Source organism: Sorghum bicolor, chromosome 9 (genome assembly GCF_000003195.3).
Source record: "Sorghum bicolor cultivar BTx623 chromosome 9, Sorghum_bicolor_NCBIv3, whole genome shotgun sequence".
In the NCBI taxonomy this organism is placed as follows: domain Eukaryota; kingdom Viridiplantae; phylum Streptophyta; class Magnoliopsida; order Poales; family Poaceae; genus Sorghum; species Sorghum bicolor.
Genome location: NC_012878.2, coordinates 42470124 through 42497800, shown reverse-complemented (window position 1 = coordinate 42497800; position 27677 = coordinate 42470124). Strand labels below are relative to the sequence as shown.

General features: G+C 46.1%; 1 protein-coding gene across 1 annotated transcript; it reads left to right on the top strand.

The window, feature by feature from the left end:
• LOC110430450 (uncharacterized protein K02A2.6-like) lies at positions 9482-9868 on the top strand. Its single transcript, XM_021448132.1, has one exon. It carries the CDS (start codon positions 9482-9484, stop codon positions 9866-9868), a length of 387 nt encoding a protein of 128 aa, XP_021303807.1.

The following is a 27677-nucleotide window of genomic DNA, read 5'->3' as shown; positions in this document are numbered from 1 at the left end:
CCCAAGCCCCAGCCTCGAGCGCAATCAATGCCTCGCCCAAGCCTCGGCCTTGGCACCAGGCTTCTAACACACGGTGGTCGTACCCCTGATGCAACGTGTGCCATGCCTCCCATGCTGCAGTAGGGTACGTCGCCCACTATTCCAACAACTCCCATCACTGTAGCACCTCACCTCTTTGCTATGAGCACCGCACGACAGTAGGAGGAATGGGAAGAGTTAACCCCTGCCACTGAAACCATACTTTGGCAGTTACTGTTCTACTATTGCAGGACAAGCCACAGGGCCTCAGATCCGACCACCATGACCAAAATAGGGCGGCGACGCTTCGAACAGGGACGACCACGCCGTCACCCACACCACAAAGACAAGGTAGTCGATCTCCACAGGGTCGACACTGTTACTCTACTGCACAATAAGGACAAATTATAGACTTACACATGTAAAAACCCTGTCACCCCTTGTGACTATAAAAGGGGAGGCAGGGCACCTCTTAGAGGGCACACAACTCACGAGCAACACACGAACACACAACTCACCACACACCATCATATTCCACTCCACTCGCATAGAGATAGAGGACTCTGGACACTAAGCACCCCTCCACTCACTCCCTAAGCTGAGACCTGGGACACACCCCTCTCTCGCAACTAGCTTGTACTCCCCTACTACAAGCACTCTCGGGTGCAAGGCAATATAGACTTTGACTCTCTCACTGGACCAAGGGCATTCAAGGCCAAAACTAGTATAAACCCTCTGTGTTTTGTTGCATCACCATTTAGGTTAAGGGGGCACGTAGATTCATCACTTGTTAGTGCCTGGACCCCGAGTCGAGACACCGATAGTTGGTGCGCCAGGTAGGGGCATTTTGCGTGTTTCTCTCTTTTCCTGCTAGGAAAAGCTCGGATGGCGGACAGATTTCTCCCGCTTCGCCTTGGCACCATCATGATGTTTGGGAGTTTGGAGTTCATGTCTCTTGGCTACAGCTATGACATGGTCCTCCTCCTGCCTTGTGATGATGCTCAGCTACATCCCGAGCGGCTCCCGCCCCAGCCAGTGCATGGAAGGCGCTCGAGACGTCATGCAGGGGGAGCCTAGCGCAGGCGTCAAAGGTCTAGGATCTTTGATCCTGCCAATGAAGCTAGGACTCATCTGGCTCTTCCCCCGCACATTCCTCATCAGATCACCCATTCCTCTGGCCCATGTGCTACGGGAAGATCCCGCAGAGCTTCAAGCTCTGCTCCAAGGGCTGGCAGGGGTCAGCGCGACCTCCTGTTCTGCCCCGATCATAGGGCAAAGCACAGCCTCCACCTCCACTTAGAAAGGGTGACCCAGGGGCTTCGACTTCACAGCTCCCTCCTACGTTGCCCTCAAAACCTAAGGCGATAGCCGGAGGACTCGCGGCTATGCCTCTTGTGCTCCCCTATGGGCTCAAGAACGCAACTGCCTATTACGCCTCCTCCGTAAGCACCTCACTAAGTGCATAAGCGGATATCCCAGGGCATCACCTAAGGTCTACCCTTGATCTCATTGCCACCCCACCCGTGTCGTCTTATCCCGAGGAAGCTTCCTCGGGAAAAGATGCATGGGCTGATGCTGATTTCTTTGGTCTCGACAACCCGAAGACTTTCATGCGCTTCCTTGAGGCAAGCAACTATTGCCTCGGCTACTCCGACTCTAATGGAGACGATTATGATCCATCCCAAGAGTGCATCAACCTTGAAGTTGACAGGGTGGCCCTGAACAATCAAGGCTGCGCAGGACCCTCAGAGCGACGGAATGTAACTCCCCCTCCTAGCATGATGCCCGCAAGTCATCCTGAGGCCCGGGGAGCCACGTCTGCGTTGGCAAGGGACTGATGGCCTAACCTCGAACAGCTCAACGAGCTGGAGGCCAGGCTCGAAGAGGAACGCATACGCCTATGATAGCTATGCGAGACCCTAAAGCAGGATCAGTCTGCCTGAGGGGACGGAGGAGTGGCCAGACGCGGCACCGGCGATGTCAATCGACGCATTGTCGAAGACACCGGGGGAGATGACCCCCCCAGTTTTCAGCATAGCCAGCCAGAACATGATGGTTGCCATGCTGCTCCTCAGGGTGATGCCTGAGCCATCGACCCCTGAGGGAAGAAGAGTGCGCCACGGACTCTGAGGACTCCTAGAGCAAGCAGTGGTGCAAAACGCGGAATGTTCCGCGTCGCAGTGCCACGACACATGGGCAAGACGCCTAGGGGATCGACCCCCTCCAAACAAAGCACCATCCATGCAAGGCCCTATGCCCCCTAACCCGCAAGGAGGCGCTAAGGCTCCGTCTGTCCATGAGCATGTCGGAACCAACATGGACGCCAGAGCCACCCTTGAGCACTACAAGAAACCTGTTAATCTATGATGAAACGTTTTCGTCATAGATCACCAAAAAACCGTCACTATGCAGCATCTGTGATGGTTTCAGATATCGTCATGGATTGAGCGTCATAGATTAACTCTTGTGACGGTTTTACTAAAAATCGTCACAGATTAAGGGAATCGGTGACAGTCTTAAAATCGTCACAATAGAACCCGAGGCCTAGTTAGCCCAGCCCAAGCTCATTTCCTATGACGAAAAATAACCGTCACAGATTAAATAGCCACCTCATCAATATGTTGATATGGATGGTGATGTGGACATTGAGACAGCAGTGACGTGGACAATAATATCATCACTAATTTGGATGTCAAAACTAAAGCGGATGCTGACATCATTCTAGATGATTTTTAGAAATCTCGTAATGACATAGCACACATCACATGCAATAAATCAAGCTTTCATCCAGTAACCAAATACAAAGTCTCATGTTTTCACCCAACAAACAATAGATTACATAAAAGTTTTCATCTAACAGATCAAACTACAAGAATTGGTTAAGACGATATATAACATTTATGTCCAATCATCTTCCACTTCATTGTCCATCCTCCAAACTGCACTAAAATTCCTTTGATTTGTCACCCTACAACAAAGACATCACAAATCTAAGTACATATAGAAGCAAATGCTCTAGCAGAGATAGATACATACTGACATTTATTTAGCTAATAATTTACTTCACAAAATTCAGACATGCTGATTGTGATCTGTACGGTAGAATCAGATTATTCAGTAAGATATAAAACTCTAAATGACTGCTCCGGTATGGCTTATAATTAATTTAAGTAAGAGGAAGCAGCAAGGTTGCATATGCACGGCACAACTGAACAGGCAAGCAAACAACTAAGCTGAAGTTAAAGGTTTTAAACTAAAATGATACTTAAGCTGATTGTTGAGATGATCTGTGTACTGACATGCTGCTTTTTACTAAGCAAACAGCTGATTTTTATTTTTGTAAACGACTGAATGAAAGACCGAATGCTGGCAGTTCTACACCAAAGAAAATACTACTACTCATATGCTTATCTGCATCAAATCTTGTACTACAGTCCATGTTCATCTAGTAGCACAGATGGTCATCTTAGTAAAATGGAAGTGCTCAGATCTTTGATACAGGAACTGAGATGAATACACCTTTTGGTTTCATATCGCTTACCACAGCTTTGAAGACAGCTTAATAGTCATTTCCTTCCTAAATCGCCACCTATAAGGCTCAGAATGTTACAACCATTAGTAGGCTTTAAAAACCCACGGATACTGATACAACCAATCAGGTAATGTGCTTATTTTGCATCACCAAAATTCTTAACCTGTTGGGTGGACCAGCACTCTTAAAAAAAACCAATGTACCTTGCATGTTTTAAAATCCACAAACTAAACATTTAGGCAGCACTTAGATAACCATGCAGGAAAAAATACTAGCAAATTCTATGGCAGTAAAACAAAAGGTTCTATAACATTAATTCAAAAAAAAAAGATTCCTGGTTATCCACAAACTCTGAATTACATTGATTGTGCTGGAGCTTAAGCAGTCCTGTCTTTATCCTCCATGCTCTCGAAGATGGCACTACATGCAAGTGATTTGCAGCATTAGTGAATATAAGTAAAGATGAAACTGTCTTTATCATCCTTAGCAAATATCTAGTGCTGGTCCTAATAATTAGGTGGCCTGGAGCAAACACACAAAAACTAAATAAAACTTCTTCATTAAAATAAACACGCCATCATCAATATTAAAAAACTCACTTCATAAAGAAGTCTGATTTCACTGCAACCAAATTTCTACAGTGGTTCTCCATCCAAAATTTCAAATACTGGCTATAGTTCTTCAGAACCCGCAAGAACTATTTTTGATATACATAAACTAACATGGCCAATTCTTTGCAACTGTAGTAACTATAAAAAAATCCCTGGAGCTGGAGTCAAATCTAGTTAGGGATAAAGCAGGTGGAAGGGGATCAGTAAGCCAGGATTGCAGATATTACTGAACTAATAATAGTCTAAGACTTATGAGTCACATAAAAGCATACATATTTGATTAGTTGTATTATGAGCTAATTTGCAGGTAGTGGCATTGGAAAAAATGCAAGTACTACAATCTAATGATCAGGAGATGGCATTCACTTGCCGAACAGATATATTTTGTAACTAATCTGAATCTAATCGCATAGGGATGGACTAATCTAATATGAAATTCAAGAAACAAAGGGCGTTGAGGACTGAGGGAACCATACCGGCGGGTGGCCAACGCCGACCTCGTCTGGCACAATAGACGAACTTCACCAAGTCACCGCATCGGAGGGCTGCGACCTGCAATTGCTGGTTCCATCACCTGGGTTGTGATGCCGCACTCTTAGATCCCGCTGCCTGGTTGCTTGCCGTGATCCCAGCAACCTATGTGCCCCCGCATGAGATCCAGCAGCCATCACTCGCGTGCCGAGGCAAAGGAGCCCAGGCAGCTTCTAGATCCACCAGCCGCGCACCTGAATACCAGCATGTCAAACATGGCCCGTTACCCATGGCTCGGAATTCTTCCACTGAAGCCATGACCGCGTGCCCACGTGGAAGCCCCAGCAATTGTCGCTGGCCAGAATGGAGGCGGGGATGAGGACACCAGCTGGGATGGGGAGCCACCGCCGGCATCCTTGGGATGAGGTGGGATGGGGGAGGCAGTGCTGCTGGGATTTGTTGCTATGGGGGCGGCGGCTGGTGGAGAGAAAGGGCTGAGGGAGGCAGCCGAAGGGTGAGGTTAGGGTTTTGGGGCTCCATTATATATGCAAGGGGTTATTGGGATTCTAGATTGGATATCCACCACTCTAAATCCCTATTAGTGATGTTTTCCAAATCCGTCATGATCAATCCATCACGGATTAACAGATTTCTTGTAGTGGAGGCCCGACATCGCGACAGGGACGAGGCCGAATCTCGGTGGTACCGACCACACTGAGGCGGGAAGTACGACCCTGAGCATGACCGTAGCACGTCACCCGAGCCTCTAGGTCCCCGCGTCTTCAGCAATGCAATCCGCAGGGCCAAGTTCCTTGCCCGATTCCGACAGCTAGTGAATCTCACCAAGTACTGAGGGGAGACCAACCCTGAGCTCTGGCTAGCGGACCACCACCTAGCATGTCAGCTAGGCAGGGCAGAAGATGACCTGCTCATCATTAGCAACTTGCCACTACACCTAGCCGAGTCGGCCAAGGCGTGGCTTGAGCACCTCCCTGAGCGTCTGATCCATGGCTGGGCTGACATGGTCAAGATCTTTGTCGGGAACTTTCAGGGCACATACGTGCGCCCTAGGAACTCCTGTGACCTTAGGCGTTGCCGGCAGAAGCATGATGAGTCTCTCTGAGACTTCATGAGGTGTTTCTCCAAGCAGTGCACCGAGCTCCCCAACATCACCTACTCTGATGTCATCGGGGCATTCATCGCCGGCACCACCTACAAGGTGCTGGTGCACGAGCTTGGATGTAAGACCCCCACGAGCACCAGCCAATTGCTCAACATCACCACCAACTTTGCCTCTGGCGAAGAGGCAGTCGGGGCGATCATCTCTGATGGTAGCTCCAAGGGGAAGCAGAAAGCTGAGACCACTGAGGCCTCAGACTCCCAAGACCCTAAAAAGAAAAAGAAGGGTCGCAAGGGGCAGCAAGGTCGGCCAGACGACAACCTCATCGCCGCGGCAGATCGCAAGAACCCAAAGCGGGCTTCCGCTGACCCAGTCTCTACGACAAGATGTTGAAGAAGCCATGCCCCTATCATAGTGGTTCCACCAAGCACACCCTAGAGGAGTGCACCATCCTACACCATTTCTATTCTGGCGCCACGGCTAAGGACGACACAAACGAGCCCCCCAAGGATAAGGACAACGGCCCTGAGGGGGAGGGCTTCCCCAAGGTCAGAAACTATCTCCTGATCTTTAGGGGACGCACGGCTCGCCTCACCGCAAGCTCTGAGAGGTCTGTGCGGTTAACACAGCCGTGCCGTCTTACCTCAAGTGGTCGGAGAATGCCATCACCTTCGATCGACGAGACCACCTGGACCAGATCCTGAACCCCGGGTGCTATCCACTCATCGTCGACCCCATCATCGTTGAGACACGCCTTTCTAAGGTGCTGATGGACGGAGGCAGTGGCGTCAACATTCTTTATGTCGAGACCTTGGCCCTCATGGGGATCAGCAAGTCTCGGCTAAGGAATGATGCAGCACCATTCCACGGAGTGGTCCCTACGCACCGAGCCCATCCCCTCGGGCAGATCGACCTGCCCGTCTCATTCGGGACCCCGACAACTTCAGGCGGAAGATACTCACCTTCAATGTGGTCAAGTTCCCTGGGACCTACCACACGATTCTGGGAAGGCCATGCTACGCCAAGTTCATGCCCGTCCCTAACTACACCTACCTCAAGCTCAAGATGCCGGGACCAAACAGTGTCATCACCGTCAACACGACAAGCCAGCACACCTATCAATGCAACATCGAGTGCATTGAGTAGGCCGAGGCTATAGTCGAGACGGTGTCCCTCATCACCAGCCTCGGCCACGTCGACTAGGACGTCCCCAACCCCAAGCGTCACGCTGGAAGCTTCGAGCCGGTGGACGAGACCAAGCTCATCTTCCTCCACCCCGAGGCCTCCGAGAGCAAGGCATTGAGGATCAGCTCGAGCCTTGACCCCAAATAGGAAGTAGTGCTCATCGACATTCTCCGTGCGAATGCTGACGTGTTTGCGTGGAGTCCCTCGGACATGCCGGGCATACCGAGGGAAGTCGCTGAGCACTCCTTGGACATCTGAGCCGACTCCAAGCCCGTGAAGCAGCGCCTGCGCCATTTCGATGAGGAGAAGCGTCGGGCCATTAGGGAGGAGATCCACAAGTTGCTGGCGGCCGGGTTCATCAAGGATGTATTCCATCCTGAGTGGTTAGCTAACCCTATACTAGTCAAAAAGAAAAATGGAAAATGGAGGTTGTGTGTAGACTATACTAGTTTAAATAAAGCATGTCCTAAGAATCCTTTTCCATCACCTCGTATCGATCAGATAGTTGACTCTACTGCAGGATGTGAAACTTTATCATTTCTTGATGCATACTCCGGTTACCACCAAATCAAAATGAAAGAGTCCGATCAGCTCGCGACCTCTTTCATTACCCCTTTCGGAATGTTTTGCTATGTTACCATGCCGTTTGGCCTTAAAAATGCAGGGGCTATGTACCAGCGATGTATGCTCCTGGTCTTTGGGGACCTCATAGGTAGAACGGTAGAGGCATACGTAGACGACATTGTAGTCTAGTCTAGGAAGGCCAGTGGCCTTGTAGTCGACCTAGATGAAACCTTTCGATGCCTCAGAGCCAAGGGAATCAGGCTGAACCCCGAGAAGTGCGTCTTTGGGGTTCCCTGAGGCTTGCTCCTCAGATTCATAGTCTCTGAGTGGGGGATCAAGGCCAACCTAGAGAAGGTCTCGGCCATCACGAATATGAGCCCAATCCGCAACCTTAAGGGGGTACAGAGAGTCATGGGATGCCTCGCATCCCTCAGCCGACTCATCTCATGCCTCGAGGAGAAAGGGCTGCCTCCATATAGGTTGCTTAGAAAATCCAAACTTTTACTGGACCCCCGAGGCTCAGGAAGCGCTTAACAAGCTCAAGGCTTTGCTCACCAACCCCCCTATCTTAGTACCCCCCACCGAGGGTGAACCACTACTCCTTTACATCGCAGCCACCGACCAGGTGGCTAGCGTGGCTATCATGGTCGAAAGGAAGGAAGAGGGGCATGCCCTGCTGGTCCAGAGGCCGGTATACTTCGTTAGCGAGGTACTTTCCAACACTAAGACCCGATACCCCCAAATCCAAAAACTACTTTACACAGTAGTCCTAGCCTGACGCAAAGTCCGCCATTACTTCGAGTCTCATCTAGTCTCGGTGGTCATGTCTTTCACTTTGGGAGAGGTGATCCAAAATTGAGAGGCTAATGGTAGAATTGCGAAGTGGGCTATAGAACTCATGGGTGATGGGATCACCTATGAGCCTCGGAAGGCCATAAAATCTTAGGTCTTGGCTAATTTCATGGCTGAGTGGACGGAAACCCAGCTCCCTCCTCCCCAGATCTAGTCAAAATGTTGTACCTTGTACTTCGATGCGTCTCTGATGAAGACCGGGGCTGGCGCAGGCCTCGTCTTCATCTCACCCCTCAGAGTAAGGATGCGGTACGCCATCCGACTCCACTTCCCAGCCTCAAACAACATGGCAGAATATGAAGCCCTTGTCAATGACCTTCACATTGTAATCGAGCTTGGGATCAAATGGCTCAATGTCTGAGGTGACTCAAGGCTCATCATTGACTAGATCATGAAAGAGTCAAGTAGCCATGATCCCAAAATGGACGCATACTACAAGGCAGTCCGACACCTAGAAGAAAGATTCGACGACCTCAAACTCAACCATGTGTTGAGGAAATACAATGAAGCCGCTGATGCACTCACAATGATGGCATCCGAGCTGGCTACGATCCCCTCGGACGTCTTTGTTAGTGACCTCCACAAGCCCTCCGTCGACTACAAAGAAGACAGAGGTTCGGGCCACTCCCCGGTTGACCGTACTTCTAGTTCCAAGGCCTACACGGCTCTCGAGCCAGAGGACATGGACATCGAACCTGAGGAGCCCGCGCCAGATGACCTGCCGGACTAGCGCTTTCCTTTCCTATAGCGTCTTGTCGATAGGACCCTACCATCGGACCAGGCTGAGGCACGAAGACTGGCTCGCCACGCCAAGGCCTTTGTTCTCATCAATGGCGAGATGTACAAATGTAGCCCCTCGGGCATCCTCATGCGGTGCATCACCCACCAAGAGGGAGTAGAACTCCTTCAAGAAATCCACTTGGGGATTGTGGCCACCACGCGGTGCCTCAGATGCTAGTAGGAAACGCCTTTCGATAGGTTTCTACTAGCCCACCGCCGCGGTAGATGCCACTGAGATTGTTCGGACCTGTGAGGGTTGCCAATTCTATGCATGGCAGACCCACCTTCCGGCCCAGGCTCTACAAACGATCCCCATTACTTGGCCCTTCGCTGTCTGGGGCTTTGACCATGTCGGGCCTCTACAGAAGGTGCTCGGGGGGCTTCACCCACTTACTCGTCATGATCGACAAGTTCTCTAAGTGGATTGAGGTCCGCCCCATCACCAAGATCAAGGTCGAACAAGCCGTGCTATTTTTTACAGACATCATCCATCGATTCGGAGTCCCAAACCTCATTATCATGGATAACGGCATGCAGTTCATAGGTCAGAAGTTCCTAGACTTCTATGACAGACACCACATACGTGTGGACTGGGTGGCAGTGGCTCATCCAAAGACCAATGGGTACGTGGAACATGCCAATGGCATGATCCTCCAAGGTCTAAAGCCCAGGATCTTCAACCGGTTGGACAAGTTTGGGAAAAGATGGCTTAAAGAACTACCGACCGTTGTCTAGAGTCTAAGGACTTCTCGAAGCCGAGCTGCGGGCTTCACCCCGTTCTTCATGGTCTACAGGTCCGAGGTTGTCCTCCCCATAGACCTTGAGTATGGGTCAGCAAGGGTACAAGCATACGACGAAAACAGCTACAAAACATTCTAAGAAGAGACGTTGGACCAGCTGGACGAGGCCAGGGATGTAGCTCTTCTACACTCAACTAAGTACCAACAGGCTCTCTGACGCTACCACGCTCGATGAGTCTGAGGCCGTGCCTTCAGGGTCGGCGACAGAGCAACAAGGGCCGCCACAAGCTCATGCCTCCCTAGGAATGACCCTTCGTCATCGCCAAAGTCCTCCGACCTGGCACTTACAAGCTCGCCAAAAAAGAAGGAGAAGTCTACAACAATGTGTGGAAAATAGAGTAGCTACATCACTTCTACTATTAAGTTTTGTAAAGAAAGCATTTGTACTTATCTTGAAAAAGTAATAAGATGTGGACTATGTACAATACCAGTTTTTTCTTTTGCCTTAAGAGTGAGCCTCGGCTCTGCCCTTGCAGAGCCCGAGCCTCCCTCGGGGGTTACATGGGGGGAACCCCCTATTGTTGCAAACCTCTTTTTTGCTTAAGAGTGAAAACCCTAGTTTGGTTTTGGATAATTGATGAAACCCTAGTACTAACCTCTATGCTAAGTGTGTGTAGACTTGTTGACACCGTTTTTGGGCACGTGTCCATGATTGGTGAAGTATAGGACGGCAAGATAAGACGGTGGTGTTTGATTTACAGGATGAATTGCCGATGAAGGTGGTTGCCGATGGAGGAAGGGTTGGACGTGACTAAGTCCATAGGTGATGATGTGTCTGTGCTGATGGTTACGACAGGGGAGTCTGCCGATGGCTATGTCAAGGGAGTCTGCCGATGATATGGAGGGAGAGTCTGGAAGCTGCCGATCGGTTTGTGGAGGTGTCCCAGTTTGTCACGGGGGAGTAGTTTTATGTTTTCCTTAGTTATTTAAATCGTTTTGTATACGGATTCTGTGTAATTTAGAATTCGAGTTCTAGTCGTATCTGGTTGTAGCTCTTCGAGCAGGGTATAAATATGGACCTTAGGGCTTTGTAATATCTATCATTCAATCAAACACACGTCTTTACTCATATTCTAAGCATCTACTTTTTCGACGACTTCGTCATACTTTTTCCTTTTCACTACGAGTTCTTAGGAATTTGTCGACTTAAGCTCGGCGTGTTCTCAAGTTCCGCGTGAATACCTCTTGGTCGTGACATCCGGGCGCATCGCTGTTGTCGGGACCAAAGTATTCGAGTTACCACATTTGCCGATAGTAAGGTCAAATTGGCTGGCACGCCTTAACGTTTAAATCGGGTATTAGCCCTTTGTGTTTGCAGATCAGCTTTTGCATCAACACATCTTTTGGCACGCCCAGTGGGACTAGATTCAAGATCAAGATCAACATGTCGACTTCTGAGTTTGATCAGGAGAACGTCATCCCCGTGACGGAAGCCAATCTCAAGGATGAGCAGAAGCAAGCTATTGCTAAAGCCATGGAGGATTACAAGCAGCAATGCCTGAGGTCCTTCAGCATGAACAGGAGCGGCGAGGTGATCCAGAAGGATGCACTGCCGGCACCTCGGCAGGTTACTTTTGAAGCCAATCCTGGTAAACTTCAAGAGATGGTGGACAGCGCTATTAACCGTGCTTTGATCAACCAAGCTGGTGTGCTGTCCAATACGGTGTTCAACGCCGTAGCTAGAACTTTCAAGGAAGGACAATTGCCACCAGATTACGTGGGCCCCTCTCATCATCAGCCAGGATCACCGGTGGTTACAGCTCCATCGGCTGCTGCAGTCGCTGCGGGCACCGAGTTTAGATGAGCAGATCAAGCTTGCTACAGATCTATTGGCATCGGCAATGTCAGGACCAGTTCCTCCTCCCAACTGGTGGGGTTATGGTATGCCCCTGAAATACTTGAAGACACCTGGCACATCTCAGGCGACCGATATGAAAGGCAAGGCTCCTATGGCATCGGCACCCCCAAACATGCCGATGAATCAGAGTCCCCAGTATACTACAACTACTACTGCAAGACCTTACACTGGGAATTCTCAAGCTCCAGCGTTCCAGATGCCTAACGCATCGGCAGACTCAATGCTGATGCAATAGAGGTTTATGACTCAATCTGGGTATGTCAGTTTGATGATGATGCCCAATTACCAGTCATCGGCAGGACCTATGCTGATGAATGCTAATAATGGATGGCTTGGACAACAAGTTTTTCCGCAAACGCCCCAACAGAGTCATCAGGCTATAGGGTTCCAGCAAGGCCAGATCTATCCTGGGTTTCAGAATCAGGGGATTCCCAACCAGCCAATGAATCTTAGACAACAGATTGGCGGGCAACAGCTTGGTGGCCCACAGATTGGAGGCCAGATGATCAACCCGATGTTCCATGCAGATCGTGCGCCGCATCGACACGTGGAAGCTTACCAGCAGGCGCCCGATCCGCAACCGCCTCATCGACAAGATGCCGATGCGTACTGGGCCGATAAGATTGCTGAAGTGATGATGGACCAATTTGGGATAAAACCCAAAGTCAACACTTACTCTTATCGGACACCGTATCCTCCCGCATATGATTTGATCCCGCTTCCAAATCGGTACAAGGTACCGGATTTTACTAAGTTTTCTGGGCAGGATGACACGTCAACCATGGAGCACGTCAACAGGTTCATCATCCGATGCGGGGAAGCTGGTAACAGAGATGAGTTAAGGGTTCGTTTATTCTCATCATCATTATCTAGATCGGCTTTCACTTGGTTTATATCATTACCTCCCAACTCAGTGATTACCTGGGCCGATCTGGAGAAACAATTCCACAAGTACTTCTTTTCTGGGGTCCATGAGAAGAAGATCACCGATTTGGTCAAGCTGAGGCAACGCAATGATGAATCGGTTGAAAGTTTTGTGCAGAGGATACGGGAGGTCAAGAACAAATGCTATAGCCTAATTCTGGATGATCGGCAGCTAGCCGATTTAGCTTTCCAGGGTTTGTTGCCACACATCAGGGACAAGTATGCATCTCAGGAGTTTGAAAGCTTATGTCATTTGGTGCAGAGAATTTCTGATCAAGATATCAAGCCTTTCGAGCCCAAGAGAGCATGGAACAAAAAGGTGTCGTTCGTTGACGAAGCAACAAGCTCGGACTCTGATGAAGAACCAGTCATCGGCTTGGCAGAATGGGTGAAAAATAAGAAGCCGACGTCTTGCCCTTTTGGGCACAAGGAACCAGAAAAGTTCGCATTCGACACCACTAAGGCCGATAGGATATTTGACTTTCTACTCCAGGAAGGTCAGATCAAGCTGTCACCTAATCATGTGTTCCCATCGGCTGAAGAATTAAAGAGGATGAAATATTGTAAGTGGCACAATACGACTTCTCGCGACACTAATGAGTGCAAGGTTTTCAGACAGCAGCTGCAGTCGGCTATAGAAACTGGAAGGATCAAATTTGACAGCTCCAAGACCGAAAAGCCGATGAAGATTGACCAACATCCTTTCCCGACAAACATGCTAGATGCTAAGGGAAAGGCTAAGGTCTTGACATTAGAAGCGGCTGAAAGAAGTGCATCGGTGGATCCTCAGCATCAAGTCACCACTGCCGATGCGAAAGGAAAAGGTTTAATCTAGGAAGGAGCTAATTCAGGAAGGCCTCCCCGATCTGGCGTTGTGATAACTCACAGGAGACCTCGAGAGACTTGGCGGCAACGTGAAGACCGATATCGGCACCAGCAAGAGGATCATCGTCGGGAAGAGGAAAGACGCCGATAGGAGTGGAATCGACATAGGGATCACTGGAATTGTCCGTTCTTCATCCATTGCTGGGAAGAGAATATCAAGCTTCCAACTGTCAGAGATTGTCCTGAGTGCAACGGTTATGACCGGTATGACAGGTCCGATCGGTACTATCGTGATAATAATCGGTGATTTGATGGGCCGATTAGGGGAAGAGCATCTGTTCATGATCGGCCGGGGGGCAGGGATCGGCATAGTATTGATTTCCCCTCGGGGAAGAAAATATGAGTTTTCCTTGCCGATTGTTGCCACGTCGACGAATAATCAGGCTGAGTATCAAGCTTTGATAAAAGGATTAGAGTTATTGAGAGAAGTTCATGCTGATGCTGTTGAAGTCTTCGGGGATTCTATGCTAGTTATAAATCAAGTGGCGGGGAGCTATGAATGCCGAAGCGAAGTCCTCGTAACTTATTATGAAAGGAGTATGCGATTGTTAAAGGAATTTAAAGATTTCCAATTAGAGCATGTTCCTCGATTGCATAATGAAGAGGCCAATCGGTTGGCTCAGCATGCCTCGGGATATGAGCCTATGATTAATGCAATATCAGCAATTGGTGCCGATGATTGGAGAAAAGAAATCATTGATTATTTGAAAGATCCATCTAAGAAAGTCGAAAGACGAGTTCGGTTTCAAGCCACCAAGTATGTGCTCCTCGAAGATGAATTGTATTACCGAACTATTGATGGGATTCTTCTCCGATGCTTGGGTGATGATGAAGCTAGAAGTTTGATGGGAGAAATCCATGAAGGGGTATGTGGAGCACATCAGTCGGCTTTCAAGATGAAGTGGATGATTAGGAGAAATGGATATTATTGGCCGACTATACTTGAAGATTGCTTTAAGTATTTCAAAGGGTGTCAAGGATGTCAAAAGTTTGGTAATATTAAAAGGGCGCCTGCATCGGCTATGAATCCTATTATAAAGCCTTGGCCGTTCCGAGGATGGCTATCGATTCGATCGGCCAGATTTATCCACCATCTAGCAAAGGGCATAAGTTTATTCTAGTTGCCACCAATTATTTCACCAAGTGGGTCGAAGCTATTCCTTTGAAGAAAGTCACATCGGCCAATATGATTGATTTTGTGAAAGAGCATATTATTTACCGATTTGGGATTCCTCAAACAATTACTACCGATCAAGGCACTATGTTTACATCAGGGGAGTTTGATGAATTCGCAATCGGTATGGGGATTAAAGTGTTGAATTCTTCTCCTTACTATGCTCAAGCCAATGGGCAGGCCGAGGCGTCTAACAAAGGAATTATTAAGCTTATTAAACGGAAGATTGAAGAAAATCCTAGAAGGTGGCACGCGTTGTTAAATGAGGCTTTATGGTCATACCGGATGGCTTGTCATGTGTAACATCCCAAAAATTCACATTCAAAAATCACTCGCATTAAAAATTATTTTCAAAATATATTTCAAAAAAACTATAAAATAATTTGAGCTCTATAGTATCTCCATCTAATCCATCCATATTTTTTTCGCGCACAAATAACAGCGAGTACCAGCAAGCTTACATGCAAGAAAACATAGCAGTACACCTACACGAATATATATCTCATGCATGCATGCAGGACGAGCATGCACCGTCCATTTGCATGCACCTGCATGCAAGGACACGGTGATTAGACACCGTCCATTTGCATGCATCGTGCATGCAAATTAGGCACCGACCATGCGCTACAGTAGCATTTTTAATGGCACGCAGCTGAGCGCTTTGGCCTATAAAAGCCAGCCTCGGGTGCTCACTCTCACCACCCGAGAAGCACGTTCACTCACTCGCTCACTCGCTCTCACTTCGCGTATAACGTATATGGCCATACGCACAAGCCGAGCTCGACTGTCGTCGCAAGACGAGGTGAGCAGCTCATGAGCATCTCCTTGCTCTTCTCTGTCTTTATGTAGTATTTTCCTGTATTTTTCCTTATATTTGTCTGTACCGATTCACTGCCAAGAACTCCACGAATAGAACCATGACATACAGAAGAGCTCTAATGACTCCTGTTAATTTCCCTCTAACCATGCATGTGTGGGCCATAAGCATTAACTCCAAATAGTACATGCATGCATGCAACATGCACTACCAGCCAAAATTCATCTCGTGAAGCATGTATTTCTTAATCACCGTTAGCCTTTTTCGCATGATTAAATTCTGGCTATTTCACAAATGCCACATGCTAACTCTGATTTCAATAATTCTTTTTCCTAAATTCATCTAAAATCATGATCTACCTCCCATATTAATTTCATGATTTTTAGAGCTTATTTGAATTTATATGATTATTTATCTGTGTCTGTTGTCTGTGTCGTTCATCGCGTATTTTAGCTGACGGAGTGAACGAGCCGGAAAAAGAGAACGTTGGAAACGAGTACCGCGAGTTTGACGCCGAGGACCCGGACTGTCAGCAAGAGTTTGCTGAGGACGCCGACGGAGGCAAGTCCAACCGATCCCCTTTGATGCATTTTGATCCTATTTTTAAACACAACCCGTAGAAGCCGTTTTAAATATTACATGTACGATATATGTACGAAGTATTTTCGCTGCTTAGTTAAAACCTGTTGAATAGCCATCCTTGAATTGATATTACCCGGTAATTGTCTTGTTCGAACCTAGGAACAAATAATATGCTATGACAGAAATATTATTATTTAGTATGCTTAGGACTTGTTACTCATCCTGGATACTCATCGCTATATTTTTCAAATATAATGATTTTAAAAGTAAAAGGTGTGAGTGGTGAAAATAAATTGTGGGTATTGTGAAAGGGTTAATGAACAAGTTATAGATGTGACTACTATGGAGATGGGGCGGATGGGATCTCTTTTGGGGATGCCCTGGTGTTGTGGCTTATACCTTGCGGGGTTAAGCGAGAAGATATCCACCTTATCTCGATTAAGGACTGAGTTGATGATTCATCTTGCCTAACTCATTTATCGTACAACCACTCGCCTTGCATGGGAAAGGCTTAGTCTAAATCCCTCTAGTTAGTATGGCAATCACCTGGAGACAGGTGTGCAACGGGACACTAAGTGATGTATGTGAAATTGTGGAAATATATGAAAAGAGCTTTGTGAATTATTGTGGTATCATGAGATGTGGCCTTAGTGTTCCCGTGGTGAGCGTCATTACTTAGCTATGGAGGGTAATGACTTTGATGGATCTGTGCTTGCACGACGGTGTAAGTTATGGTATCCTACTTGTGGGAAAAGTGTACAACCTCTGCAGAGTGTAAATCTATCTGGATAGCCGTGTCCGCGGTCTCGGACGGGTTATGGTTTGGTTTCAACAACTAGATTGGTTGGGATGAGTGAAAAACATGTGAGTGAGTGTGATTTTAGAAATAAATGGTTGACTGCCATTGTGTTGTGGGAACAAGGGTTCAACAACACTTAAAATTGTGATCAAACCCCCATTTTCAGAAATACTATCATATGTAGAAAAAGAGTTCTTTTACAACAGTATTTGTGAAATGAAACCTTGCATGTGTAAAAAGATAGCTTTATGCAAATAAAACTAAGCCTCATCCTTGATCTATCCATATGCATATATACTGTTATCCTCTTCCGTAGGGTAAGGTTGGATTTGCTGAGTACTTTGTACTCACCCTTGCTTTATTAAACAGAGGAAGATCCGGACTTTGATCCCGAAGTGGCGTTCGAGTAAGGTCGTGTCTGCACCCAACTAAGCCTGTGGCATTGGGACTCGTCAGATGTTCGATTGTGATATTGTTTGTTTCTGGGTCCTTTGGACCTATGTTGTATTTTGGTGTCTTATTATTATAGCGTGCCTTCCTTGTCCACGCTTTCCGAGACTACTGCGCTGAAACTTATCTGATGTAATAAATGTGTTACTAGCCTCCTGGGACTAGTATTGTATCACATTTGAGTTCCTGGTTTACCAGGGGCGCTTCAGGTGGTATCAGAGCCGTAGTTGGCTGTAGGACGCGACCTTAGGCTTTTCTGGACTAGTATTTTACTAAATAAACGTATTTTACAAAAGTTCTTACCCTCTTCCCTCTATTTGAAAAAAATATTTACTCTCATCTATGTCTCTCAGATGGCAAAAGGAGTTTGGACCAGCACTTACTGTCTAAGTGTAGAAGGCTTTCCCAAGCTCTTGTATGCTACCATGCAGAAACTTGGAATCAAGGATCACCCAGAATATGAAGGCTGAGAATATGAAGAGCATGAGACTGAGCGGTGTGAAGTTACCGTCTATATTGGGAAAAGTGAGGACTTCCCTAATATAGCTGAAGCTTGGAGCATGACTGCGACCGGATTTCGGTCTGCAGATACATATCAAGCCGTCGCCCGCAAAGCCTTGAGGTACCTATGCCAGATCTACGAGAAGCCCATCACCCGTACACCTATGAGGTTCTTTCCACCCGACGAAAAAGACCGACCAGTTTGGAGGACCCGCATAGAGCTCTTGCAAGGACGTTACTCACTTGAAGATGACCCAACTGTGGTATTCATGACCACATACCTACTTGCTCTAGATAAGCAATACGATGAGCAGGCCTCAGAGTTAAGGAAGTGCATCCATCGTGCGGAGAAAGCCGAGATCATAGTTAGAAAGCTCCATGTGCAGCTTGCGGAAGCTCAGGCCCAAGCAGCTGCAGCCGAGAGTCGTGAAACTGCCATTGCTGAAGTCTTGAAGGCAGCTGAAGACCGCCATGTTCAGGAGTTGAAGGATGCCTACCTTATCACCAGGATCAAAAGAAGGATGTTAGCAGTGGAAGACCAAAACCCCGTAATCCTAGAAGGAATCCCAATCATGTCCCTAAAAACCAAAAGAAAGATGGACATAGAAGGGCCATCAGCTCTCCCACCCACAGAAGCCTCTCATGAAGCTTTAGAGTTGGAGCCCAGTAAGAAAGAAGGATTTCCCCTCCTCACCCAGCCACCATCAAAATAAGACGGTGACCCACCTCTTAGTGCAAAGGAAGAACCACAGATGCCAGAAGCATGATCCACCTCAACACCAAGGGAATGAAGCCGTTCCGTCTGAAGAAGTTGAAGATTAGTATCACCTAGTTCCTCCTTTTTGTCTTGGGGAAGTGAAGTTTACTTCACTTTTGTTCAACCCCCAAAGTAGATGAATCGTATTGTAGTACGCTTATTTCCTCCATTACTACGTTGTAAACCGCCCTCTTATTCAAAATATATATTTGTGCTTGTTGGTTGTGCTAAATAATTGAGTGCTCTATGTTGTTCCCTTACGGGATAGCAAGTCTTAAAACTTGCACCTTTTTAAAATATAAAGCCTTAACAAAAAAAACAACATCACTCAATAGATCTAACCCTTATCTAATGCTTTCTCATCTTAACCAACAGATGCCTCCCAAACCAGCTACCCACTCTCAACCAAGTGGTCGTGCAGCTAGTAGACAAAGCCAAAATCCAAATGGAAGTCAAGCCAATGCAAATGTTGATGGTATTCATGAAGATGAAGTGAGTTAGACTAGGAACCATAATGAAGGAGATGACTTGCCCCCTCCTCCAGTAATTGACTTAGCACAAGTCATGGCAACTCAGACTCGCCTTCTGGAGACCTTGGCTCAAGGCATGAACCGCCCTAGGAACAACCGTGGAGCCGGAGTCCAAGACAAGATGACTGAGTTCATGAGGCTTAAGCCACCCACCTTTACTGTATCTGACAACCCCATGGAAGCAGATGATTGGCTTAAGGTGATTGAAAGGAAGTTGGACATAATCCACTGTGATGGAAGGGATAGAGTTCTGCTAGCATCTCATCAGCTGACAGGAATTGCCCTTTCTTGGTGGGAAGCCTATAGTGGAGCTGTGGACAATGCCAACACGATCACATGGGAAGAATTTGTGGACGAATTCCGCCGGTACCACATTCCCGATGGGATCATGAAGCTGAAGGCTGATGAATTTCGCAACTTGAAGCAAGGAAATAAAACTCTGAGTGAATACATCTTCCAATTCACTGAATTGTCTCGCTATGCCCTAGAATTGGTCAACACTGATGCCAAGAAGCAGACAAAGTTCATAGAAGAATTGACCTGTGAGCTTAGAACCCTCATGACCCCACAGATCTATCCAGACTTCAACACCTTGATGAACAGGACCATTCTGACTGATGTGGCCAAGACCGAAGAAAGGAAAGAAAACAAGTGCAAGTTTCTAGAGCGCAAGGTTCAAGATGGTGCTAGATCCCAGAGGCTAAAAACCTTTAGCCAACCAAGCCAGCGGACTCAAGCCCCAATGCAGTTTCGCTGTCCTGCTAGTGTCTCCAATAACGAAATGCAGTCATCATATCAGCCCAAGATAACCTATCAGAATCAAACTTATGGCAAGACTCAACAGAACAGCACTGGTCAAGTCACAAACAATGTTAGGACTTGCTTTAATTGCCATGAGACTGGACACTACATCGCCAACTGTCCCTACAAGAACAACCCACCAGCAGTATCCACTCAGTCCCACACCGTTAATGGACCAAGACCTGCAGTGTCAGGAGTCAACCGTGGTTTCCCTCGCAACAATAGCAACACCAACAATAATAGCCAGATGATGAAGCAACCTCAACAATCCTATGGTAGAGCCCGTGTCAACCATATTCATGCTCAGGATGCTCAGACTGCTTCAGGAGTGGTACTTGGTGAGTTCTTAGTCGATTCAGTACTTGCAACAGTATTATTTGATTCTGGAGCATCACATTCATTCATATCATCAAGTTTTGTTGAGAAGCATCAAATACCCACAGTACTACTAAAGTTACCCCTAATAACCCGAACACCTGGGTCTGACATCAAATGTCATCTAGGTTGTTCAAATGTAAGGATCATTCTAAGTGGGGTAGTTTTCTTAGCAGACTTAGTAGTGCTCAAGTCCAAAGGAATAGATGTTATCCTTGGAATGGATTGGTTAACCAGACACAATGGAATTATTAGTTGTGCAACCAAGGAAGTATCATTAGTTAACCATGAAGGGATTAAAGTGAAATGCCAAACCCGAGGGTCTAAAGTTAATCCAATGGTCTTCAACTTGGATGCAAGGACCATAGAGGGAGTACCAATAGTGCAAGAATACCCTGATGTATTCCCTGAGGAACTACCTGGAATGCCACCAGACAGGGATATAGAGTTCATCATTGATCTTATCCCCGGGACTGCCCCCATAGCCAAGAGACCTTACAGAATGGCTCCGGCAGAGTTAGCTGAACTGAAAGAGGAGCTAAGAGAATTGCAGCAGAAAGGTTATATTAGACCTAGTTCTTCACCATGGGGAGCCCCAGTCTTGTTTGTGAAGAACAAAGATGGAAGTATGAGGATGTGTGTGGATTATAGGTCTCTAAATGAAGTCACCATCAAGAATAAGTATCCCCTACCAAGGATAGATGACCTTTTTGATCAGCTTAAAGGAGCCAAGTATTTCTCTAAGATTGATTTGAGATCAGGTTATCACCAGCTCAAGATCAAGAATAGTGATGTTCCCAAGACAGCCTTTGTAACCAGATATGGACAATATGAGTTTACAGTGATGTCTTTTGGATTAACCAATGCCCCTGCCTATTTCATGAACCTCATGAATAAGGTATTCATGGAAGAGTTAGATAAGTTTGTTGTAGTCTTCATTGATGACATACTTATCTACTCTAAGAGTGCTGAAGAACATGGGCAACACTTGAGAGTAGTGTTGAAAAAGCTAAGAAGACACAAGTTGTATGCTAAATTCAGCAAATGTGAATTTTGGCTTGAGAAGGTTGCATTTCTAGGCCACATCTTGACAGCTGAAGGAGTTGCAGTTGACCCTGAGAAAGTCGAAGCTGTCTCCCATTGGGAGCAACCCACCAATGTGAGTGAGGTTAGAAGTTTTCTTGGATTAGCTGGATATTATCGAAGGTTTATAGAAGGATTTTCCAAGATAGCCAGACCCATGACAGAGCTTCTTAGGAAGGATAAGAAATTCACTTGGACAGAATCATGTGAGAAGAGTTTCCAAGAGTTGAAGAAGAGACTGACAACAGCACCAGTGTTAACTTTGCCAGACATTCACCAAGATTTCATCATATACTGTGATGCATCAAGACAAGGTTTAGGATGTGTTCTCATGCAAGGAGGAAAAGTGGTTGCTTATGCATCCCGTCAGCTTAGACCTCATGAGCAAAATTACCCTACCCATGATTTGGTGTTAGCAGCGATAGTACATGCTCTCAAGATTTGGAGGCACTACCTCATTGGAAACAAGTGTGAAATCTACACTGATCACAAGAGTTTGAAGTACATCTTCACACAGTCAGACTTGAACCTAAGGCAAAGAAGATGGTTAGAATTAATCAAGGACTATAACCTTGAGATTCATTACCACCCAGGAAAGGCCAACGTTGTAGCAGATGCCCTAAGCAGAACGTCATATGCTCAGCAGTTGGTGCCTAAGAACACTCACCTACAAGAAGAGATAGCACAGTTGAACATGCATATAGTATGTCAACCTCAAAATGGCAGTCTGATGGTGCAGCCAACTCTTGTGGAAGAAATCAAACAGACACAACATAAGGATAAGGATCTGATGAAGATTCGTGAGCAAACTGGAGAAAATAAAGCTCCATACTTTAGAGTGGATAACAAAGGAGTATTGTGGTATAAAAACAGGATTTGTGTGCCCAAAGAGGGAAAGTTTCAAGAATTAATCCTTGATGAAGCTCATAACTCAGCTTATTCTATCCACCCTGGTGCCACTAAGATGTACATGGACTTAAAAGAAAGATATTGGTGGAATGGCATGAAAGCTGATGTGGCACGATTTGTTGCATAATGTGATGTTTGCCAAAGGGTTAAAGCGGAGCATCAGAAACCAGCAGGCTTGCTCCAGCCATTGCCTATTCCTGTTTGGAAATGGGATGAGATAGGCATGGATTTTGTGAATGGATTACCCAAAACTCTGAAAGGAAATGATTCAATATGGGTAATAGTGGACCGCCTTACCAAGGTTGCTCACTTCATACCTGTATGCACCAAATATAGTGGAGACAAGTTAGCCCAGCTATATGTGGATAACATAGTCAAATTGCATGGTGTGCCAAGTAGGATTATATCTAACCGAGGTACCCAATTTACCTCTAAGTTCTGGAAAAGTTTGCATGAAGCTATGGGAATCAAGCTAGATTTTAGCTCAGCTTATCATCCTCAAACAGATGGTCAGACTGAAAGAATAAATCAGATTATGGAAGATATGCTAAGAGCATGTGTGCTCACGTATGGTAAAGATTGGGAGAAAAGCCTAACTTATGCAGAGTTCTCCTATAATAATAGTTACCAAGCTAGTTTGGGCATGTCACCTTTTGAGGCCCTGTATGGAAGAAAATGTAGAACCCCATTGATGTGGTCAGAAGTTGAAGAATGAACCTTGCTTGGACCAGCCCTTATAAAAGAAGCAGAAGATCGTGTAGCTGAAATCATAGAAAAATTGAAAGAGGCACAATCACGTCAAAAGAGCTATTCTGATAAAAGAAGGCGAGAGTTAAGTTTTGCAGTTGGAGATTTTGTGTATGTCAAGGTCTCTCCTATTCGAGGAACTCGACGGTTCCAAGTCAGAGGCAAGCTAGCACCTCGGTATATTAGACCATATGAAGTATTACAGAGGATTGGAGCTGTAGCCTATCGTGTTCGGCTACCTGAAGAAATGTCAGATATACACAATGTGTTTCATGTCTCCCAATTGAAGAAATGTCTCAGAGTACCAGAGGAACAAATATCGCCAGATACAGTTGATTTACAAGATGACCTAAGATATCAAGAAGTGCCAATAAAAATCCTAGACACAGTCACCAAGCAAACTCGAACGACAACAGTCCGAATTTGTCGTGTTCAGTGGAGTAGACACACTCAAGCAGAAGCAACATGGGAAAGAGAAGATGCCCTGAGAAAAGAGTTTCCCCATCTATTTAGGACCCAGCCGAATCTCGAGAACGAGATTCCTTTTAAGTGGGGTAGGTTTGTAACATCCAAAAATTCACATTCAAAAATCACTCGCATTAAAAATTATTTTCAAAATATATTTTAAAAAACTATGAAATAATTTGAGCTCTATAGTATCTCCATCTAATCCATCCATATTTTTTTTCACGCACAAATAACAGCGAGTACCAGCAAGTTTACATGCAAGAAAACATAACAGTACACCTACACGAATATATATCTCATGCATGCAGGACGAGCATGCACCGTCCATTTGCATGCACCTGCATGCAAGGACACGGTGATTAGGCACCGTCCATTTGCATGCATCATGCATGCAAATTAGGCACCGACCATGCGCTACAGTAGCATTTTTAATGGCACGCAGCTGAGCGCTTTGGCCTATAAAAGCCAGCCTCGGTTGCTCACTCTCACCACCCGAGAAGCACGTCCACTCACTCGCTCACTCGCTCACTCGCTCTCACTTCGCGTATACCGTATACGGCCATACGCACAAGCTGAGCTCGACTGTCGTCGCAAGACGAGGTGAGCAGCTCATGAGCATCTCCTTGCTCTTCTGTGTCTTTCTGTAGTATTTTCCTGTATTTTTCCTTATATTTGTCTGTACCGATTCACTGCCAAGAACTCCACGAATAGAACCATGACATACAGAAGAGCTCTAATGACCCCTATTAATTTCTCTCTAACCATGCATGTGTGGGCCATAAGCATTAACTCCAAATAGTACATGCATGCATGCAACATGCACTACCAGCCAAAATTCATCTCGTGAAGCATGTATTTCTTAATCACCATTAGCCTTTTTCGCATGATTAAATTCCGGCTATTTCACAAATGCCACATGCTAACTCTGATTTCAATAATTCTTTTTCCTAAATTCATCTAAAATCATGATCTACCTCCCATATTAATTTCATGATTTTTAGAGCTTATTTGAATTTATATGATTATTTATCTGTGCCTGTTGTCTGTGTCGTTCGTCGCGTATTTTAGCTGACGGAGTGAACGAGCCGGAAAACGAGAACGTTGGAAACGAATACCGCGAGTTTGACGCCGAGGACCCGGACTGTCAGCAAGAGTTTGCTGAGGACACCGACGGAGGCAAGTCCAACCGATCCCCTTTGGTGCATATTGATTCTATTTTTAAACACAACCCGTAGAAGCCGTTTTAAATATTACATGTACAATATATGTACGAAGTATTTTCGCTGCTTAGTTAAAACCTGTTGAATAGCCATCCTTGAATTGATATTACCCGGTAATTGTCTTGTTCGAACCTAGGAACAAATAATATGCTATGATAGAAATATTATTATTTAGTATGCTTAGGACTTGTTACTCATCCTGGATACTCATCGCTATATTTTTCAAATATAATGATTTTAAAAGTAAAAGGTGTGAGTGGTGAAAATAAATTGTGGGTATTGTGAATGGATTAATGAACAAGTTATAGATGTGACTACTATGGAGATGGGGCGGATGGGATCTCTTTTGGGGATGCCCTGGTGTTGTGGCTTATACCTTGCGGGGTTAAGCGAGAAGATATCCGCCTTGTCTCGATTAAGGACTGAGTTGATGATTCATCTTGCCTAACTCATTTATCGTACAACCACTCGCCTTGCATGGGAAAGGCTTAGTCTAAATCCCTCTAGTTAGTATGGCAATCACCTGGAGGCAGGTGTGAAACGGGACACTAAGTGATGTATGTGAAATTGTGGAAATATATGAATAGAGCTTTGTGAATTATTGTGGTATCATGAGATGTGGCCTTAGTGTTCCCGTGGTGAGCGCCATTACTTAGCTATGGAGGGTAATGACTTTGATGGATCTGTGCTTGCACGACGGTGTAAGTTATGGTATCCTACTTGTGGGAAAAGTGTACAACCTCTGCAGAGTGTAAATCTATCTGGATAGCCGTGTCCGCGGTCTCGGACGGGTTATGGTTTGGTTTCAACAACTAGATTGGTTGGGATGAGTGAAAAACATGTGAGTGAGTGTGATTTTGGAAATAAATGGTTGACTGCCATTGTGTTGTGGGAACAAGGGTTCAACAACACTTAAAATTGTGATCAAACCCCTATTTTCAGAAATACTATCATATGTAGAAAAAGAGTTCTTTTACAACAGTATTTTTGAAATGAAACCTTGCTTGTGTAAAAACATAGCTTTATGCAAATAAAACTAAGCCTCATCCTTGATCTATCCATATGCATATATACTGTTATCCCCTTCCGTAGGGTAAGGTTGGATTTGCTGAGTACTTTGTACTCACCCTTGATTTATTAAACAGAGGAAGATCCGGACTTTGATCCCGAAGTGGCGTTCGAGTAAGGTCGTGTCTGCACCCAACTAAGCCTGTGGCATTGGGACTCGTCAGATGTTCGATTGTGATATCGTTTGTTTCTGGGTCCTTTGGACCTATGTTGTATTTTGGTGTCTTATTATTATAGCGTGCCTTCCTTGTCTACGCTTTCCGAGACTACTACGCTGAAACTTATCTGATGTAATAAATGTGTTATTAGCCTCCTGGGACTAGTATTGTATCACATTTGAGTTCCTGGTTTACCAGGGGCGCTTCATCATGGATCGACCAAGGTTTCACCCTATCAATTGGTGTATGGGCATGATGCAGTATTACCTTTGGAGATTAAGGCTGGGTCTAGGCGATTATCTTTTCAAGATCAGTTGGCTGCCGATGATTATGCTACTTTGATGACAGACGAGTTGGATGATCTAACAGGGCATCGGCTGAGGGCTTTGATGAGTATAGAAGAGAATAAGAAAAGATTTGCCAGATGGTATGATAAGAAGGTAAAGGCTAAAGAATTTGCCGATGGAGACTTAGTATGGAAGTTGATCTTACCGATTGGGACTAAAAGTTCAAAGTTTGGGAAGTGGTCTCCCAATTGGGAGGGTCCCTATCGGATAAGTCGATCGGCTCCTGGCAATGCCTACATTTTAGAAACTCTTGAAGGAGTTGAATTTCCCAGAGCATTAAATGGCAAATATCTGAAGAAGTATTACCCAAGTATATGGGTCGATGCATAAAAGTTTAAATGCCGATAACACTCCTATCGGCTGGATTGAAATGTATCTGGGACCGGGCTTAATGTTTCAAAAGATGCCGATAACAGTCCTATCGGTTAGACTAAATATCAAGAAGGTTGGGAAGCAGAGAGAAGCGAGTATCTTGTCGATGAAGGGCTCACATGTTTAGCAACGCTTGGATGGCCGATATGGCACGCAGGCGGATTTGGTTGGCTGCTTCTATCTCTTTGACGTCCTCATCGGCAGAACCTTCTATCGGCTTCAACTTCTTCTTCAGCTGCAGTACTTTGCGACCATGGGCATTTCGCTCTTGCTCAAGGAGTTTGATGGTCTCTGGCAGTTGACTCTCTTCCTGTTGGGCTTGGGATAGGGCATCCTTCACTTGCTTGAGTTCTGCCAACAGGGCTTCTCTTTTTGCCGATAGATCAGAGATCTTCTGCTTCAGTACGTCTCCTGAGGACTTCAAGGTGCCGATGTTCTTGTGCTTCTCATCGGTCAGGATCTTTTCTTTCATCATCTCCTCAGAAAGTCGGGTCTGAGCGGCTCTGTCGGCAAGGCGCTGGGCAGCCCTTTGGTACTGCAGTTGACGGCTCTCCAGGTGAGCTGCTTGAAAGAGATCTTCTTCGGCATCGGCAGGGATTTGGCCTCTTAGAGTCTTGAATAAAGCCTTGGCTGGATCGGAATCATTGACTAACTGGGCTGTGTCTTGGTGGAGGAGGGCCGATAATTCTTCCAGCTTTGCCCTGACTTTTGCCGATGTAATCCTGACTACATGAGAAGAGCTTGCTTCTTCACCCTCGTCTTCGGAGATGTCGATGGCGAAAGAGAACAGGCTGTCAGGAGAATCCTGCTCCTGAAAAAGAAATAAAACAAGTTATTCTATAGTCAGGTGTTGACAAATAATGCAAGCAGGGGGATGGATAACTTACTTGTTTTAGGGCGATCTCTCGCCTGTGACTCG

Coding starts and splice junctions, on each gene's coding strand:
- LOC110430450 (XM_021448132.1), top strand. CDS start 9,482: ATGTCGGGCCTCTACAGAAGGTGCTCGGGGGGCTTCACCCACTTACTC.